This window comes from Phyllopteryx taeniolatus, chromosome 14 (genome assembly GCF_024500385.1).
Source record: "Phyllopteryx taeniolatus isolate TA_2022b chromosome 14, UOR_Ptae_1.2, whole genome shotgun sequence".
NCBI classification, from domain to species: Eukaryota; Metazoa; Chordata; class Actinopteri; order Syngnathiformes; family Syngnathidae; genus Phyllopteryx; species Phyllopteryx taeniolatus.
In genome coordinates this window covers 23892466-23910248 of record NC_084515.1, presented here as the reverse complement: position 1 = coordinate 23910248, position 17783 = coordinate 23892466, and the positions used below count along the sequence as shown (strand labels likewise).

The window sequence follows — 17783 nt, the reverse complement described above, 5'->3', positions numbered from 1 at the left end:
AAATATATATGTATACAGTCCATGTTCATTGTTGTATATAAGTGAACGTCTAAATAAACAAAGATTCAATTATAAGTATTGTTATATATTTTTGTTTCTATATTTGAAAATGTGTCTATCTTTGAAGTTACATTCATTGTTAATGCGCGCGTCGGTGAATTTAAACAAAATCCCATTTGGTATAATATAGCATTAAAAGAACTGTTACAGTGAGTGTATGTTATACAGTATGTGTATTTCCACTCGCCAAGCCAATATAAATAATCAGCTAAGTGATGCATCTTTGAGTGGATGCTACTGACTGATGCACCTGCTATCCCCCTCGTTTTAACCCCTGTGAATGTCCCTGAGTGTTTGGTTGCTCTCCAGTGAGCCAACACTGTGGACCACCCCTTACTGTGGTGCAGCAGTGGAGGATAAATATAACCCCCCCCCCCCCCCCCCCACCCCCACCCCACCTCCTCCTCCCTCCTCTACCTCCTCCATTCGTTGAGTTCTGCAACATCCTGAGTGGCCAAGGCTGGCAAATGCAGGAAGCAAGCAGCAAGCCCCCACAAGGCGGATGATCTAACCTCCTACCACCACCACCACCTTTTCTTTGATTTCTTCTCAATTACGAGGAGACGGTTTCTATCGGCTGTGTGGAGCGGACGCAAGGTTAGTGAAGTTTTGTACAGTTAATAATGAAGTCCAACCCTATGTGCTCTCAGCTCTACATACAGCAGTAAAACATTTTACTCTCACTTTGTATGCAGGACACTTTGCACCACTCCTGCTGCTTAACCATGTTAACTTGGCATTGTGCAGCACAGGATCCTTTTCTTTCCAACTCTTATTTAACAAAGTATAATAATAGATCGAGAATAATGCACAAATAAATCCAGCAAACGGATGCACCACTCTTGGTCATTCCTGTCATTACTAAGTGGATTGAAGAGAAGCGCCAGCTCAGATCACATAGCACTGCAGCTGCGCACCAACTGCTCGGGCTATAATAGGAGCGAGAGGTAAGGTTGCAAAGCTGACCATGCTGATTCCAAGGAGCCAGAGCCCTGCAATCCTATTTAAGTCACTGTCCTGTCATCTCCTAAAGGCTTAGCAGTACAATGTCAACTTGCGAAAAGTCTGGATGTGACAACAACAACTGGACCCCTTTAAACATCATCATGTGTTTGTGAATGACATTTATGTCCAAGTAGCCTGAAATGTTCTTTTTACTAACTTGTATTGATCAAATGTTGCTGGAAACTATTGATTTATATAGCATACAACTCGCCACATGTGCCCACTTCATTTAGTGATGTCATTTGTCAGTGGTTACAGCGATACATGAATCAACATCACAAAACACCCCCTTTTATTTTCCCATTCATAATTCACCCTTCATAATGCTGTGTGGTAGATGTTTTGCTTAACTGAGGCCTCCTCTGTGCAGATCCACCATGGGGATCAAGGCTGGTCTCCCCAGATATGAGCTGTATCTCTACACTGCTGTACTCTCTGGGGCCTTGGCATGGGCTGCCAGTTGGATAGTTGAGGCTTCAAGCGGTGAGTGGCCGGGCATACTGTATCATTGCAAAATACACCATTTATTGTCCACTCTTCTACACATCCAGTAACTGTTGGAAGACTTAAAGCACCACCCCTCCTAACATCGTACACCTTTCTATTAATATGAGGACAATTAAAGGATAACCCAATTACTCTCTTGATGAAATTCTGTCAGATTAAATTTCACGGTTACAATCAGCTGACAATTTTCACACAGTTAAGCCTGAAACAATGCCAGCTGTTTCTGCATAATAGTTAAAGTCATTACTCAGACTTGAATGGCCTGAGTGTGATGCGATGAATGGTACGGTCAGTGCAGTGACCTTTTCTGCTTCAGTGTTAGACATTATTATTATCCTATCCTTTCAGCTTTTCTATTTTGTGTTTTGAAATGCTCATATAAGGCTGGTTAAACAGCTGAGGGTTTCATGCGACACTAACTCTGTATCCTGGAAGTAAAAGTGTGGCATCACCATGAGTCTATTATGTAATATCTAATTTTGTGACATTGATTGAAGTGCTCTCGCACTTCAAAGTCACCGAATAATCCCCCAATTGCATAATAAATGAAATAATTCTCTTTGCTGATGTTTCAGATCTGTCTTTTGCTTGTTAGCCAATGCTCTGCATAGCTACTTTATATCTAACCAATTCAATTCAAAACAACATCACACATTGGTTTGGTATGTGATTGTATTACAATTTCAAAAGACAAAAAAAAAAAAAATTCACGCCAATGGTTTGAACATTTCCATCCAGCATATTGCTCTGTAGTTATTCTGCAAATTTGTGTTCTGTATTCAGAGAATGTCAGCAGAAAGGCATTCAAGGAAAGTGTAAAACCGGGATGGTATTACTTTGGCAGGAAAATGGTAAGTTATATAGAGCTCCTTGGATTGTGTGGGTGTGTGTGTGTTTGTGTGTTTTAAAAAAATCAATCATGATCTATTCCACAGGATGTTGCAGACTTTGAATGGGTGATGTGGTTCTCAACATTCCGCAATCATATTCTTTTTGCTCTCACCGGTCATGTGATTTTTGCCAAGATCTTCACCTTGCTGGCCCAAAAGGTGCATGCACGTGTGTACTGTATGTGTGTATCATAGCGAGAGACAATGAGGATTGCCATGGCATGGCACTGCATGCAGGTATAGTTGCCTCTTTGTGTACACTATATATTTATATATGTATTGAATATTTGTGCATGTTGTAGATGTTTCTAGACAGATTCAAGCCCACCATTCTGTTGTATTGTAATGTATTTCAAACAGAATAATTGGCATTCAGCGGCACAGTGGATGACTTGTTAGCACATCTGCCTCAGAGTTCTGAGGACCGGGGTTCAAATCCCGGCCCCCCCTGTGTGGAGTTTGCATGTTCTCCCTGTGCCTGTGTGGGTTTTCTCCGGGTACTCTGGTTTTCTCCCACATCCCAAAAACATGCGTGGTAGGTTGATTGAAGACTCTAAATTGATAATTACCATTCAACTTACTGATAATTGATGACTGACAGGAGGCATTGGGCATTGCAAATAATTAGATTTTGTTTCATTTACTTGATTCCAGTTGAAATACAAACCTCAGATCCAATGAAGATGGGATGTTGTGTAAAACATAAATAAAAACAGAATACAATGTTTTGCAAATCCTTTTCAACCAATTAAATTGAATACACTACAAACAAAATATATTTAATGTCCAAACTGATAAACTTTATTGTTTTTGTTTAAACTTTATTGTTTTTGTTTTTATAAATTTTGAATTTGACGCCTGCAACACATTCAAAAAAGCTGGGACAAGGGGGCATGTTTACCATTGTGTTCATTGTGTAGTCATCACTTTTCCTTTTAACACCACTCAAGCATTTGGGAATTGAGGAAACTGGGCAAGGTAAGGAAAGGCAAATTGATTTATAGATTGTATTTCATACACAAGGTAACTCAATGTAATTCACATGATTAAAAGCATTTCAAAACAAAGAGCAAAAAGACATTTAAAAATAAAGTACAGAAAATTGAAGGACAGCTAAATAAAATTACCAAAAACGTATAGTGCAAGAAACACTAATTGTCGAAGCTTTGTAGGTGGAATTCTTTCCCATTCCTGCTTGCTGTACAACTTCAGTTGCTCAACAGTCCGAGGTCTCCATTGTCGTATTTTGCGCTTCATAGTGTGCCACACATTTATCAATGGGAGACAGGTCTGGAGTCTGGACTGCTGGCAGGCCAGTGTGGTACTGGCCCTCTTTTACTACGAAGCCACACTGTTGGAAAACATGCAGAATGTTGCCTGGCAATGTCTTGGTGAAATGAGCAGGGACGTCCCTGAAAAAGACGTTGCTTGGATGGCAGCACATGTTGCTATAAAACCTGTATGTACCTTTCAGCATTAATGGTGCACAGTATGTGCAAGTTACCTATGTCATTGGCACTAACACATCCCCATACCATCACAGATGCTGGCTTTTGAACTTTGTGCTGATAACAATCCAGATGGTCCTTTTCTTCTTTGGCCCGGAGGAAAAGAAATTTGAAATGTGGACTCGTCAGACCACAGCCCACTTTGCATCAGTCCATATCAGAGGAGCTTGGGCCCAGAGAAGCCGGCTGGTGGCGTTTCTGGGTGTTGTTGATATATGACTTTCACTTTCCATTGTAGAGTTTTAACTTGCATTTGTAGATGTAGCGACGTTAACTGACAATGGTTTTGTCTTTGACATGGTAGCAATATTCTGCACGTAATGATGCTGGTTTTTATTGCAGTGCCGCGTGAGGGATCGAAAGTCATAGGCTTTGAATGTTGGTTTTCGGCCTAGCTGCTTACATGCAGAGATTTATTTAGATTGCCTAAATCTGTTGGTGATATGTTGGACCGTTGATGATGAAATCCCTGAATTCCTTGCAATTGCACGTTGAGAAACGTTGTTCTTAAACTACTGGACTATTTGCTCACAGAGCTGTTCACAAAGTGGTGAACCTCGCCCTATCGTTGCTTGTGAACAACTGAGCCTTTCGGGAATGTTCCTTTTATACTCAATCATGACACTCACCTGTTTTCAATGAACCTATTCACCTGTGGAATGTTCCAAACAGGTGTTTTTTTTTCTTTTGCTCCCCCTGCACCAGCTTTTTTGGAATGTGTTGCAGGCATCAATATGTATTGACTAGATGCATGAGAATTGGCTGAATGTCACTGAGTTGAGTTTCATTTTAGTTGTACAGAATAAAATCATTGCAATTCATTGAAATCCGTCATATTTAAAACATAGTGTTTTAAACATGTTTTCTGTCTTGTTTCATGCTGACAATGAAGATTGGTGTTGATGGATGTAAGGTAACCTTAATAAACTTGTGAATGTTTGTCATCTTTGCACTTGTGTTGTTTCATTTGACTCACTTAGCCGTGCTTTACTCACTATCTAAACACTTGTCCATTGTGGTAGACGACGTTTTTCTTCTGGCACTAACAGCATTCTTCATTTGTTAAACTACAATAAGTCATAAAAATACAAAGATCAAGTCATTGCATCAATGTAATAGTGACTCCTCTTTCCCCACAGCACAGATCATACATCTTCTGTGTGTACGGTGGTTTGGCGGTCCTGGTCACGATGGGCTGGACCTTCATGGCTTTAGTTCTCTCTCATTGCATCATACTGTACAGCGTCGCCATGATCAAGATGAAATGGATGTGCTTTGCTGCAGGCCTGGCCACACTAGCCTCAATCAAGCTGGAGCCCTATAACTCCTGGCAGGTGAGTATCAATGTTGCCACAGTTAACTTGACAAAGTACTGGTAACTTTGTTACTTTATTGATTATTTGAAATTTTAAGTATCATTGTCTTCTTTACTTTTCTGATGACTTGAAGTAGCTAATTTAGATTTCAAGTAATATTTAGTGACTTTCAGTAGCTGCCGAGTGGCAGTAATATTACTTAGCCACAGTACGAAAAGAGCATTAAGAAATTAAGTGACATCCCATTCCTCATCCAGAGGGTTCAATATGACATCGGTCCACCCCTCCGAGCAGGCTTCATCAGTTCATGCAACAAGGCATTTAGTAAGGACGCACGAGCCAGTGTTTGTGTGGAAGACTCAACTATTTATGTTCCAATTTAGAGGCATGCCACGTATGGAATCATTCTTTTGGAATGCAAAAAAAGGGGGAGAGCTGTCGAGCCGCCTGGCCGAGGGGTCATTGTCAGTCCAGTGGTGTCTTTGGGTCAAAACCCCCTCATTGATATTCCATTCACTTGTAAAGTGGTCGTTGCGTTACCCGAGAGGCAAAAGACAGAATAGTGGCTACCGCACAAGTTCATTTTGTTGTTTTAAAAGCGTGATTACGGCCAACTGTACTCATTTTGTTTGCATTCAAGAGTTTGTTAATAGCTCATTGCTTTACCCGATTCCTTCCACACACACACAAACACACATGACAGCATGACTATGTTCTTAAATGTGTAGGCAATAACGCATTACATTGCTCTTTACTCAAAATGGCAGCCATTTTGGCGTAACGCAAGTAATTCGTTACTGGCGTCACTGGTGAGTATTCTCCCTTCCTTAAGTACTTAACCTATTTAACGATGTTTTTAATGACCTTACAGTACACAAATCCATCCTATAATTACTCCTGACACGTGCAGGAAACATTGGTGACTGGCTCATTTGACCTGCAAGACATCCTCTTTTACGGAGGTTGCGGCTTCACCATCATGCGCTGTATGAGCTTCGCTTTGGAGAACTGTGAGAAGACAGACGGCAACTACACTTTCTGTGACCTGCTGAAATACAACTTCTACCTCCCCTTCTTCTTCTTCGGACCGGTCATGACTTTTGACAAGTATCACACCCAGGTAATGTTTTGTCGAGTTGAGTGGATGTGTTCACAAAACAGGTTAACGTTAAGGTTTTTATGTTTTAGGGTAGGAGTTACAGTTGTGTCGAGAAGTATTGGAACAATGACAGTGACAATGATTTTGAAGACTATTCCATTGCTTCGCCTTCAAAAAGTCTTGAGTAGCTTTGGTAGTATGATGAGGGTCATTATCAAACAGCAGCAACAAAACTCTGTTTTTGAAGTATTTGTCCATGTGCACCACTTCCTTCACCATACATGAAGTGTATAAACGGTTTGTCGACAACGTGGGGTTGGGGGCGGTGCGTGCCGATCGAAGTTGCTGCTGCCCCCCAAACCCGTTAGCATGCCCGCCACCCTTTGCACGCCACTGATCACAAACAAGCAGCAACAAGGAAGAAAAAAAATGGCGGTTGAAATCAGCTTCAGACATCTGGGAATCATGGACATGAAATTATTTTCATCCAAGAATTAAAAAATATGATAATACTACAGCTGGTAGTTTCTCTTTGCTAACATCAAAAGGATTTGTTGGGCAGCACTTTTGGCAGCAATCATCGGATTAAAGAATTGTCAGAACAATGGAAAAGACCAAGAAACTCCGTAAACACTGAAGGAGGATTACATACAAGATTTGGGAAAGTGTTTTTTTTTCTGAGCTACTTTTAAACAAGAGCAGTTAAAAAAAAAAAATAGGACTGATCGGGTGCTTCAAAATCATGCTTGACTGAAATTTGCAGCTGTCCAAGCAAAATGCTTCTGAACAAAAGTTTTATCGTCAGACAAGACAAAGATTGAGCTATTTGGCAAGAAGTATGTTTTGAGGAGTCAAAGTTGATTTTTCAAACATTGTACCGATTGTTAGGCGGCACGTCGGCCGACTGGTTAGCACACCTGCCTTCAATAGAGTCTTCAATTAACCTACCACCCATGTTTTTGGGATGTGGGAGGAAACCGGAGTAACCGGAGAAAACCCACGCAGGCACGGGGGAGAACATGCAAACTCCGCACAGGCGAAGCCAGATTTGTCCTCAGAACTGTGAGGTCAAATAAATCATTAAAAGCCCAAAATAATTATGACACTTGTTCATGATGTGTGTATGTAAAGATCTGACCACAACTGTATAAAGACAAAATAATATAAAATCTGCCATTGTCCAAATACGTCTGCTGCATGAGAGCACCATTTTGCAGTAAAGTGTCCCCAAAACCCCTGACATTTGACAAAATCTTACACTTTCTGTAGATGTCGAAGTGTTTTTGTACCTGTACTGTATACTGAAATTGCTCTTAGTGGTCTGCCTTCTAGTAGTTCATATTCAATATGTCTCCATGTAAGTGAATGGGACCTCATCTGGCCTTTCTTCCACTGAACATCGATTGGTGGTTCATAACAGCATTTGTCTGATACCACAGGCAAACAGCACCAAGCTAACCCGCAAGGAGAGGGAGATGTGGAACATCACTACCAAGGCTGTGTTGCACCTGGCGATAATTCTGATGGTGGATGTCTTCTTCCACTATCTCTACATCTTGACAATCCCCAGTGACATGAAGCTGGTAACCAAACTTTCTGACTGGTGTCTAGGTGAGTGGGCTCTTTATGTGATTTTAAACATACTTTCTTGTTTGTTGGTATACAGCGGTTGAGGCATCACCCTGCATTGAAGTCCTTAGCAAATAATAATGGTATATTTTTCATTTGACTGATTTTGGGAACAATGAAAATCAAATCAAATAAAATAAAATGTGTATTGAGACATTCACCTGACTTCTGTGCAGGCTGCATGGGTTCAGGGCTCAGTGACGTTGTGAATGCGACTCTGAACGCTTGTGTGTCTCAATATGTGTGCTGTGCCGACCGATGCAGGGTGTAGTCTGCATTTCGCCTGATGACACTCAGGATAGGGTCCAGCTGCCCGTAACTGTACAGGATTAGTGGTAGAGACTACCGATGGATGGATGGATGGATGGATGGGATGCATTGCTGATGCACAACCAGCATGGGACTGAGTCCCATTCAGTGATTGTTGGTGTACTGTGAGTGTGAATGGTTGTGTGTGTGCTCAGATTGACTGGTGACCACAAGGATTTTAGTACTTCTTTGGCAGAGGTTATTATGTTTCTGCTCTTTAATTGATCAATTATTAGAATAAGAACTACCCACTTCTACTGTTGATATTTACTGTAACTATTGCTTACTGTTCATTGTTATTCTTTCCTTTATTTATTTTACATGAAATAGAAATAGGATTTTAGAGGACATTCCCTTGTGTTTACCTTTGCAGCTGGACTGTCTTACTCCAACCTGCTGTATGACTGGTTAAAATCAGCCGTGATGTTTGGAGTGATTAACACAGTGGCAACACTGGACCACCTAGACCCTCCTCAGCCTCCAAAGTGTATCACAATGCTATATGTCTTCGCTGAGACGTGAGTATTTCATGTTGGATCCAGAATTGGAAGAGGACTGTTGTTAAATGTATTTTTACTTTTTAGGCACTTTGACAGAGGCATCAATGACTGGCTATGCAAGTAAGTATTTCACTAAAAGCCCTCTGACTAACACAGATTCATGTTTGATCCCATCATCGAATGACTTCATAATCGGATATTTCTCAGGTATGTTTATGACTACATTGGTGGAGATCACGATAAAGTCTTCAAGGAGCTCCTGGCCACCACGAGCACCTTTGCTATCACCACCCTATGGCTTGGCCCATGTGAACTGGTTTATATCTGGTCCTTTTTTAACTGCTTTGGCCTCAACTTTGAGCTTTGGGTGGGCAAGTTCTTCTCTTTTCCGCCATTTTCTACCATAGAGGTGAGAAACATAATCCCACAAACCATTCAAACCCACAACCAATATATATTGCATGACATTTGGGTCGCTTCCCGGGATTTGGGTCCCTCCTGTCAGTCGTGGGCCCTTACAATGGTCAACTCTTACCCCACTTACAACGTCGCTGGGTGTACTCATGAAGTGTGAACTAAATGCCACTTACTATACTCGTTCATGTAGGGTTTTATGGGTGAAGCCATGTCACGCAGGATCCGAGGTTTGTTCAACGCTGCCAATTTCTGGGCCATCATCCTCTACAATGTTCTTTCCCTGAACAGTTTGGAATTTGCCAAACTGGTTGGAAGAAGGCTGATTTTCAAAGGTAGGGAAACTCTGCCCAATCCCTTTACGGTCCTATTTCCAGAGCTGGCAAAGGCACTCACACTCTGCTACATTGCTAGCATGGTCGATTCATGATGGAGTATTGCCAAACACAAAATATTACCGGTTTGATTTTGTATTTTTTTGGAATGTACAATCAATTAAAAATACAAAAGATCAATTTATGTGACGACCCGGTGAGAACGGTAACATTGGTGGTGTGTTTTCGAAGCCCAGCCATGCAGCCGTCCGCGTGTAGGACACCGCCGGCATACAGTATGTGTTTACCCTTGATTTGTCCTGAGAGCTGCCCAAGTCTTTCTTTTTGACTTGTGTTGCTAACCGATTAAATAATCCAGCCAAGAAACTTTAATACTGCAGTCTCCTTTGCGAAAAGCTGCAGTGTGTCCCCACGAGGCTGCATGTATGTGGTGCGTGTGTGTAAATGATTGACACACTATTCTGTAACATTGACTTTTTTCTTTTCAGGTTTTCCCCTCTCCACACTCTCTGTGTTATTGGTGACCTACTGTGGAGTACAACTTGTCAAAGAGCATGAAAGACAGCAAGCACTGCAGGAGGATGTGCAGCCAGTTAAACCACTAGATGGTGGCAAAGAAAAGGCAGAATAAACAGACGTCCAAGTCAATGCTCCCTAATATTTGATACATCTGCAGCCTTCAAAACAGAACCAGACCGTAACAGCCAGGTTGTGACTTAGAGTACATTGGTCACAATTCAGTGTTTTTGCTATCGTTTGTCAGATGTTTCCTCAAGTGCACTTCCAGGTGATAATTATCGCCATCTTTGGCACAAAGACCCAAACATTGCAAAGTGTAAGTATGTTAATTATAGTTTGAATGAGGTAATAATGAATGAGCGCACAGTATTTAATGGAACAACCACTGAGTGTTTGTACTTGTTTCCAGTTATTCTTTATTTCCCTCAAATTCAAGGATCTGTTTAGTTATAACTGTGACGATAATATCTGAGGATTTGTATTTCATCGGAAAATGTCTTACACTTTAACCGACACAATGTTTTAAGGGCTAAACGTGAAACCGTGTTGCCACTAATGGAGTGCAATGAAGCAAGAATAAACATAAACGGTGCTGTGGAGTCCTCCACATTGCATGCAGCTAATTGTATTTATTTATATTTGTTCCAAAGACTCAAGGCACGATACAGGCCATAATGCTTAGTAATATCGACCAAGAATGTGTTGGATCTTGTTGAAAGTGTCCTGTCCCCACCGGAAAAAGACAGCCACTGTTATAACAACGGGAAGTGATTGCAGGAGTGACTTTTCTGCAAACCTCTTTCCTTTCAATGAAGGGCATTGTTGCCTTTTCTACCTGTGCCCAAAAGCTGCTGTGCTACCCTCACGTTTACATTGCCTTTTCTCTACAGGACCTTTAATCGAAAGGAAAATAAAGTCTTGTTCCACCCAGAAATGATCTGTTTATTGGAGCACAACGAGTTAAATCGGGATGCAGGTGTTGCTCAGAGAGCACCGTCTTCAAAGTGCTAGAATTCGATCTGTTAAATTGTTGACGTTATGTCACTGAGTGAGCCGTTGCCTTCTATCACCACACGATGGCCTGGTTTAGACAAATGAGCTTAGTATTGTTACGCTCACACAATAACATTAAACGGAACCTTTAAAGGCCAGACAAACCAATGCTTATTAAATCTGTTCTTCTCCTCTGGTGACTCTGAACTTAGTTGCCCTCTGCCTCCTTCTCCAGTTATTGCTGTTGCTGTGACAGATAACACATCTGTCAACAATTAGTATTTGGTGTATTTTGAATGCATTTTTAACAAAGCTCACATTTGAACAGCACATAGATCAGTCACATTTAAGTCCCTTTATGTGGGTTCTATAAAATTACCTAATTGTATTAGAACTAAACTTTGTGTCATTCACCCTTTTATTTATAATACAACATCTGATTGATTGTACAAAAAAAAAACATATGTTCTAAAATTATTGACAGTATAGTCTGCAGTCACATTGCATCATCCTGAAAGGTCTTTCCTCCCCCCTAAAAAAAAATTCAATTTTGGGCTTCCACGTCAATGCTGCAAATTGAAAATACGATTTAGAATCGTCATCATTGTTCCTTTTTGATGTTCCTGAAGGGGAACTCATTTTACACTCTGCTGTTTAATCCTCATGTTGCTTGCATCACACAGGCAATGATTTCACACACTTGCAAGCAAGGGAGCCATATTAGGGTAATGGGGCAGCTCGGCGTGTTTCAAGGTTCAATGTTTCTCTTTGTTTGTCTCCCTTAGGAGAAATTTGCCGTGCAACAAGGGACATATAAGCAATCATATATCAACATCACAAAGAAACACCACATAGAAATTACTTTCGAGCAGAGGTGTCAAACTCAATTTTTCGTCACAGAACACATTGTGTAGTTATGGTTTCCCTCAAAAGGCCGGTATGACCGTGCAACCCTAGAAATGTTTCATCATCTCATCATATTATCACACATAAACAATCAATTGACGGATAACTAGTTTTGAAATCAGAAGTCGAGGATAATAGTTCAATTATTGTTCAGGTTACTGTAAAAAAAAAAAAAAAAAGGGGTTTGGTAACAAAAATCTTTTTTCTTCGGACAGATTTTAATAGTTCATACACGCAGTTCAATACATGCAGAGCATCTGATGAGAAGATCTGTTGTTGAAATATTTCCAAAGGGGTGTTCAGAAATGTGGACATAACCATGACCTTTCTCAAATAAAAAAAAAAATATATATATATATATATTAAAGATCTAATGTTTATTTCAACTGTTAGGTTACAATGCAATAACATAGCTCATGTGTTTACGATCCTAAAGAATTTGGGGTTTTGGCACCTTGCTCAAGGCCACCTCATTATTGTCCCGGAAAGAGACACACATACAGTATCTCCAATAACTAGTCCCACTTCTCATAGAAATGATAGCGGTAATGAAACCTACAGTTATTTTGTACCAATTGTCTTCCAAGACCTGGTTCAGTGTACCGATAGTATTCTTCCTGTACACACCCTACATGACTGTTTTTCCTTAAGGTCATGTAGGCTGTGTGAATTGCATAAAAAAAACAGCCTGATGAGCTATTAAGCTCTATATAACATGCTCTCCCCACTCTTCAGCGTTCAGCTGTTTGTGGGGATCCGCGTGGTGAAAGGGTGGGTAGGGTCCCCCACCCCTCTCCACCGCTTTTCGATCCACCAAAATGGATTCCTCAGCTCTGAGAGTGTCCTATCTATAAATAGCCATGATGAGTGACAGCCAATGACAGCTGCAGCCAACCAGTGGGAGGCTTATCAGAATGATCCGGGAGGTGAGGGCTGAGAGTCCGGTTCCGTTGTAGGGAATGAACAGACCCTCTCTTCTCCTTCCTGTAAAACCAGGATAAGGAAGCAGAACAAAATGGCTGCTCTGACTATAGACCCGATAGAGCAGCCTCGGATGTACCAGCAAAGCCTGCTTCAAGATGGACTGTGTGACCTCTTGGAGAATGACAAGTTTGTGGACTGTGTCCTCAAAGTCCGGGACAAAGAGTTCCCCTGCCACCGCTTGGTTTTAGCAGCCAGTAGCCCCTTCTTCAAAGCCATGTTCCTGTCTGACCTGGAGGAGACCAAGACACGTGACATGGTCCTCAAAGATGTTGAGCCTGGCACAATGGGGATGATCTTGCGCTACCTCTACACCTCTGACATCAATTTGACAGAACAGAACGTCCAGGACATCTTTATGGTCGCTAACATGTACCAGATTCCGTCCATCTTCTCTGTTTGTGTATCCTACCTTCAAGAGAAGCTGGTGCTAGGCAACTGCTTGGCTATCTTCAGGCTGGGGCTGCTCCTGGACTGTCCTAGGCTTGCCTTGACTGCTCAGGAGTTCATCTGCGAACGCTACCAGGTTGTAATCAGAGACCAGGACTTCCTGCAGCTCGCCACGACTGAGCTGGTCCTCATCATCAACTCAGATGCACTTAATGTGGAGCGGGAGGAACTGGTGTTTGAATCGCTGATGGACTGGGTCAGACACAATGAGAAAAAAAGGGTACAGGAACTGCCAGAATTGTTGCAGTGCATCCGCTTCAGATTAATGCCTTTGGATTACTTTAAAGAAAAAGTGGAACGCCATCAATATATCCAGTTTAACCAGGAGATCAAGAAAGAGCTGGATCTGGTTAAGGAGGCTCACAAAGGTCGTCTCCCAAAGCCGAAGTCGGAAAGAACTGAGGGAGAAGGACGTGAGGAGGATGAGGAGGGTTATCTGCCGGGAATACTCAACAACAACCCTCGTTTTGGGATGTTTGAGATGGACTTGCTACTCATGATCAGTGAAACGGGAACTGTGGCCTATGAACCAGTTGAAAATGAGTGCTTTGTGGTGTCAGACTCGAGAGAAATTCCAAAGAACCACTGCAGTCTGGTAACTAAAGAGAACCAGGTGTTTGTTGTGGGCGGGCTTCTCTACAACGCGGAGAACCAAGACGACCCCTTCAGCTCGTACTTCTTACAGGTAGCGTTTTGTTGTTAACTGCGAAGACAGCAACATTTCTTGATCACATGAAATCTTAAAGATGTCTGCATATTTCCAGCGAATCTCATTTCCCCACTTACGCATCATTAATTTCATTCCCAGTTTGACCCGGTAAGTTCAGAATGGTTAGGAATGCCCTCACAACCCAACCCTCGCTGCTTGTTTGGAATGGCAGAACTAGAGAATTCTATCTATGTTGTTGGAGGTAAGGAACTGAAGGAAGGGGAGCACGTTCTGGACTCAGTCATGATCTATGACAGACAGTAAGTACAGACAGTGATGTTAAAAATGCTATTGTATGTTTCTGTGGAGTTCAAACGTGGATAAGCATTGTGGAAGATTAATGGATGGGGAGGGGGGGGGGCTTATTTTGTAATATACAGTATACTCTTGATCCTGTTCTTCTTGTGTGCTACTACTACTGCTATCCACTCACTGCGTTAAAAACCCACGTTTCCCCTTTGTGGGACAAACAAAGGCTTATCTCTTTTCTCTCCTAATCAAAAGTGCCATGTGTCCCTGCAACAATGAATAAACAACCCTGAATAAAATAGCTCACGGCATTTGGGTTACAACTCTAATTTTGTTGTTACTTTTTCAGGTCGTTTAAATGGGGGGAATCGGACCCTCTTCCATATGTCGTGTATGGCCATGGAACTGTGTCGCGCAAAGGGCTTGTCTATGTTATCGGAGGGAAATCAGAAAGCAAGTAAGTCCTATTCGTAATTTTGAGCTATAATATGGAATTGGAACGTTTAATTTCACATTTGGATTGTTTGTCCTGTCGGGTCGAAAGTGGAGGAAGACCAGTCACGTCTTTAATGTTTTGATGCAGGAAGTGCCTGAAGAGAGTCTGTGTCTACAACCCCACTAAGTTTGAGTGGAAGGACTTGGCCCCCTTAAAGACAGCCCGCTGTCTGTTTGGTGTTGCAGTCCACCGGGACCGGATCTTTGTTGTGACAGGAGTTACAGACACAGGTCTCACCAGCTCTGTGGAGGTCTATGACATAGCCAGCAACAAGTAAGACAACAGCTTTTAAATTAATACCCGTCCCTCGTAAGTATGAGATAGGGCGCCTGTCCACAAAATGTAATGACTCATGAAATAGTAGTAGCAAGTGATCATGTCATAAAATAGAAGTTTACTGCAGTCTGTCATACAGTAATATAGCAATAACACCATTTTCTGTGTGTGTGTGTTGTCTAGCTGGTCTGAGTTTACCGAGTTCCCACAGGAGCGCAGTTCCCTCAGTCTAATGTCCATGGGGGGCTTCCTGTATGCCGTGGGGGGCTTTGCCATGATGCCCAGTGAAACCAGTGAGGAGCCTGTCCCAACAGAAATGACTGACATCTGGAGGTAAGAAGGCCTCGCTCCACAAGGTTGCACTCCCTCATGAGTGATGGCAATTTGATTAAAATGACCAAAACTAAAGTAAGACCGATCTTTAATATAAAAGGTGATACATGTAACAACTACAAAACTTTGCGGTAAGGTAAGCGGAGGTTGGGAAAGGACAGCTGTGGTCGACTTAACTCTTCCCCGCCTGAAAGATTCCAGATGTTTATTGCCATATGCACAGTAAACACAACGGTAGCGCTCAGCTATGAAATTCTGACTTTGCTCGTCTCCCTTCACTTATATACAAAGTATACAGTGTTCTCACTATTATTAAAACTAATATTACAGAACACCTGAAGTTCTTGCAGTTCTGCCTGTATTTTACAATTTTAATGTAACGATGCGTTGTGACTTGGACAAAATAATCGGTAGTATTTGCCGTGCCATTGCCTCACTGTGGTTAATTTATCGAGTTCTCTCCATTTTCGCATTTAGGATTGAAGGATTGATGATCCACACGGTGAGCGTAGGGAAATTATTCAAATGTGAATCGTTCCCACAGATACGATGAGACGGAGAAGTGCTGGAGTGGGATTCTACGTGAGATTATCTATGCGGAGGGAGCCACCATTGTTCCAGTCCGTCTCAACACTCTGCGCCTCAACAAATTATAACACATCTGTAACAATGCTTTGTTCATGGAGTCAGTGTACATATTCCCGTCACTGAGGATGAGCCAGAGAATGGGAATTGATCATAAAGTACAGGATATATTTTATAAAAGCTGGTTTACACATCTGTCTGTTCTCGTTACACCATATTACCAAAAGTATACGCTCACCTGCCTTGACTTGAATATGAATTTAAATATCATCCCATTCTTAATCCATAGGGTTTAGTATGACATCAGTCCACCCTCTGCAATTGTAACATCTTAAACTCTTCTGGAAAGGCTTTCCACAAGGTTTAGGAGTGTGTTTATGGGAATTTAAGAGCATTTTTTTCCATTTGTGAGGTTACACACTGATGTCGGACGAGAAGGCCTGGCTCTCAGTCTCCACTCTAATTCATCCAAAAGTGTTCAATTGGGATGAGGTCAGGATTCTGCAAAATAGTCAAATTCATCCACATCACACTCTAATGTCTTTATAAACCTTGATTTATGCACTGATGCACAGTCATGTTGGAACAGGAAGGGACCATCTCCAAACTGTTCCCAGAAAGTTAGAAATGTCCAAAATATTAGCCCCTGAGCTCCAGTGAAAGGATCTCTGAAGGCTTCAGCCTATCAAGAGATTTTTGACAGTCAAACAGTTTGGGGATTACCCCTTGCTGTTCCAACATGTCTGTGCACCAGTGCACAAAGCAAGGTCCATAAAGACATGGAGGAGATAATTTGGTATGGATGAACTGCCTTCAACCTGATAACGGAACACCTTTGGGTTCATTTCGAATCGACAGTGAGCCAGGCCTTCTTGTCCGACAACAGTGTGTGACCTCACAAATATGCGTCCGGAAGAATGGGCAAAAAAAAAATCCCATAAACTCACTCCTAAATCTTGTTGAAAGCCTTCCCACAAGAGTTGAAGCTGAAACAGTTGCAGAGGGTAGACCAACATCATATTAAACCACATGGATTTAGAATGGGATATCACTTAAAATAATATTTGAGGCAAGGCAGGTGAGCAAATACTTTTGGCAATAAAGTGAATCTTCTACAAAGCAAATGAGTGTTTGCATCCAATTTAGTGAGGAGTTTGAAACATAAGTCCAAAGTGCAAATGATTTTATTCACCTTCCACAGGTATTTTGTCGACTAACTTGTCATACCTGATTCCATAAAGTGTACAGTACACAGTATTTACACAACATTTAGAGGGCACCGCATAGGAGACACACCCATTCTTGATATAATGGCAACACCGGGAGTGAACATTACATAGCCTTAAATGTAAACATCGGTTTCGAGTTGACACCTGAGTACTAGAAGTCATCGTCATAAAACACGCCGTAAACGGACGCCTTTCCCGCATTTACAGGTATACTTTGTGTACAATACGCGTGTGCATGCGCGCGTGTGCGTGTGTGACATTTAGTCCGAGGTACCTTCAGCGAGTTAATGTAAACTGAGCAGGATGTGGCATCGAACGATGCTCTTTAGAAGAATCAAATCATCTTGGATCTTATCAGACAAGCCAAGAGAGCAGTAGCAGCTGCAGAGGCGTCCTCTTAATGCTTAACTCAATCAACTGTTAACCCCGAGGGCCACAACCAAACTGCTAATATGCTGATGTTTTATTGATAAACTGATGTGGTG

The 17783-nt window shown here is 41.8% G+C and overlaps 2 protein-coding genes across 6 annotated transcripts; both read left to right on the top strand.

Moving 5' to 3' along the window:
• Positions 1-460: 460 nt before the first annotated feature.
• On the top strand, positions 461-11041 carry hhatla (hedgehog acyltransferase like, a). Of its 5 annotated transcripts, XM_061797422.1 has the most exons (13): positions 461-657; positions 1436-1548; positions 2356-2423; positions 2508-2621; positions 4863-4883; positions 5110-5304; positions 6197-6406; positions 7825-7996; positions 8697-8841; positions 8908-8943; positions 9031-9232; positions 9431-9572; positions 10061-11041. In XM_061797422.1, the coding sequence occupies exons 2-13, from the start codon at positions 1443-1445 to the stop codon at positions 10201-10203; spliced, it is 1554 nt and encodes a 517-aa protein (XP_061653406.1). In that variant the 5' UTR covers positions 461-657; positions 1436-1442; the 3' UTR covers positions 10204-11041. The 5 variants fall into 5 exon arrangements, with proteins under 5 accessions (XP_061653406.1, XP_061653407.1, XP_061653410.1 ...); XM_061797423.1 differs by lacking the exon at positions 4863-4883; XM_061797426.1 differs by lacking the exons at positions 461-657; positions 1436-1548; positions 2356-2423 and having other exon boundaries at positions 2520-2621; positions 4863-4878.
• A 1881-nt stretch (positions 11042-12922) lies between these two features.
• Positions 12923-17598, top strand: LOC133488905 (kelch-like protein 40a). Its single transcript, XM_061797420.1, has 6 exons — positions 12923-14106; positions 14230-14390; positions 14729-14836; positions 14963-15148; positions 15335-15484; positions 16029-17598. Exons 1-6 carry the CDS (start codon positions 13006-13008, stop codon positions 16138-16140), a joined length of 1818 nt encoding a protein of 605 aa, XP_061653404.1. The 5' UTR covers positions 12923-13005; the 3' UTR covers positions 16141-17598.
• The last annotated feature ends 185 nt before the right edge of the window (positions 17599-17783 follow it).